This window comes from Octopus bimaculoides, unplaced genomic scaffold (genome assembly GCF_001194135.2).
Source record: "Octopus bimaculoides isolate UCB-OBI-ISO-001 unplaced genomic scaffold, ASM119413v2 Scaffold_18307, whole genome shotgun sequence".
Classification (NCBI taxonomy): domain Eukaryota; kingdom Metazoa; phylum Mollusca; class Cephalopoda; order Octopoda; family Octopodidae; genus Octopus; species Octopus bimaculoides.
In genome coordinates, this window is record NW_026343229.1 from 55,444 (window position 1) to 57,360 (window position 1,917).

Here is a 1,917-nt window from a genome sequence, read left to right on the forward strand (position 1 = left end):
ACAGCTGGATGCCCTTCCTAACGCCAACCACTCCGAGAGTGTAGTGCTTTTACGTGCCACCGCCACGAAGGCCAGTCAGGCGGTACTGGCAACGGCCACGCTCAAAATGGTGTATTTTACGTGCCACCCGCACAAGAGCCAGTCCAGGGGCACTGGCAATGATCTCGCTCGAAAATCCTTACACATGTCACGGGCACAAGTGCCAGAAAGGCGACGCTGGGCACAGGTGCTATCCCGATTTCACTTTCGCTTGCCCATATATATATATATATATATATATATATATCTCAAACAATAAATGTGTGTTGTAATGCCTCTCTCTCTTTTCCAGTCTGTGCGTACCAACGTGATGAGTATATTCCCGTTTGTCGCTGTCTTCGTCCTGGGTTACATCCCTGAACTCTCCCTCAGGTGGTACTACAAGCTGCTTCTTTACCTTCTCGCTGCTGGGGTCGCAAAGTTAACTATAGAGTAAGTACCCCATTAATTGTTGTTGTTGTTGTTGTTGTTGTATAGCCACAGGTCAGGCAAGGCCTGATCCAATAGACTTTACAGTCAAAGATTTACTAGCTGTGACCATCCCATCTTTCATTCAGGCATAGTGTATCTAGGACTGCATTATCTAATGTATAGTATAGTATAGTTGCTTGTATTTCTGGCTATTAATAATAATAATAATAATAATAATAATAATAATTGCTGTGTGGAAGGTGTTTATAAGCCATTTAATAAAACACACAAAAACCATTAGATTCACTCCAACATATAAAATTTAATTTGCCGAAATATTTTCGTCGCTTTGAGACCGGGACCTGTTCACTGACAAAATTCCGTGCTGCACGGAATTTTGCCAGTGACTAAAATATTTTTTGCAAATTAAATTTTATATTTTTTTAACATAAAATAATAATATTAGCATCATAGCCATGTGGTGGGGGAGCATCATAGCCATGTGTTGAGAGGAATTCTTTGGGGTTTGAATAATTCACCTTTGGAAACACGGGTGTTCTGCTCAACATCCTTAAACAACCCTTATTCAGGGACCTTTTGAGTGGGATGGGCTACTCGACCTGAAGAAAATTCTAACTGGGCCCCACCTGCAAGGTCAAGTGCTGTTTATCTTGATACGAGATCACCATGTCGTGCACATATGGTTGTGATGCATGTGCCTGGTGTACCCTTATCAGACGGGTAGTCATGATGGGTATATTGGGCTTCGTATATTTGTACCCTAGTGTCACTTTGATGGCATGCACTGCTCTCTCACTCAATAATAATAACGTTGTCTCTTGAGGTCTCTGGGTGAGACTTGTACTAATGTAAAGCAAAAGTCAAACATGAAATAATAATAATACTAATAATGTTATGGCAATAATAAAAATAATAATGATAATAATGATATTTTGTGTTTTTCAGGTTATTTTTTGACAACAACGTAAGTGTGGTTGTCCCGAAGTATGTCTCCCTTGCTACAGTATTCTGGTTATACACAACATGGTTTATTTGTCTGCTGCCTTGTATCCTTTTCATAGCTCATCATCTTCTATTTGTTTTCGATTGCGGCCAGGCTGGGGCACTCCCTCCAACGGTTTCTGTTGGTTGAACAAAAAAAAAAAAAACTGATCTCGGGGATTTCTTTTGTTTTTTTTTTTCTTTTTCTTTTCTCTTTTCTCTCTTTTACTTGTTTCAGTCATTTGACTGCGGCCATGCTGGAGCACCGCCTTTATAGTCGAACAAATCGACACCCAGGACTTATTCTTTGGAAAGCCTAGTACTTATTCTATCGGTCTGTTTTGCCGAACCGCTAAGTTACAGGGACGTAAACACACCAGCATCGGTTGTCAAGCGATGTTGGGGAGACAAACACAGACACACAAACATATATATATATACATATATACGACAGGCTTCTTTCAG

General features: G+C 40.4%; 1 protein-coding gene across 1 annotated transcript in view; it reads left to right on the top strand.

The window, feature by feature from the left end:
- The window catches only part of LOC106870236 (palmitoyltransferase ZDHHC17), a 15,017-nt gene that overhangs the window by 8,062 nt on the left and 5,038 nt on the right, over positions 1-1,917 (top strand). The window contains exons 7-8 of the mRNA XM_052978265.1: positions 332-471; positions 1,417-1,517. Coding sequence (XP_052834225.1) covers positions 332-471; positions 1,417-1,517 — 241 coding nt within the window. The remainder of the gene's footprint in view (positions 1-331; positions 472-1,416; positions 1,518-1,917) is intronic.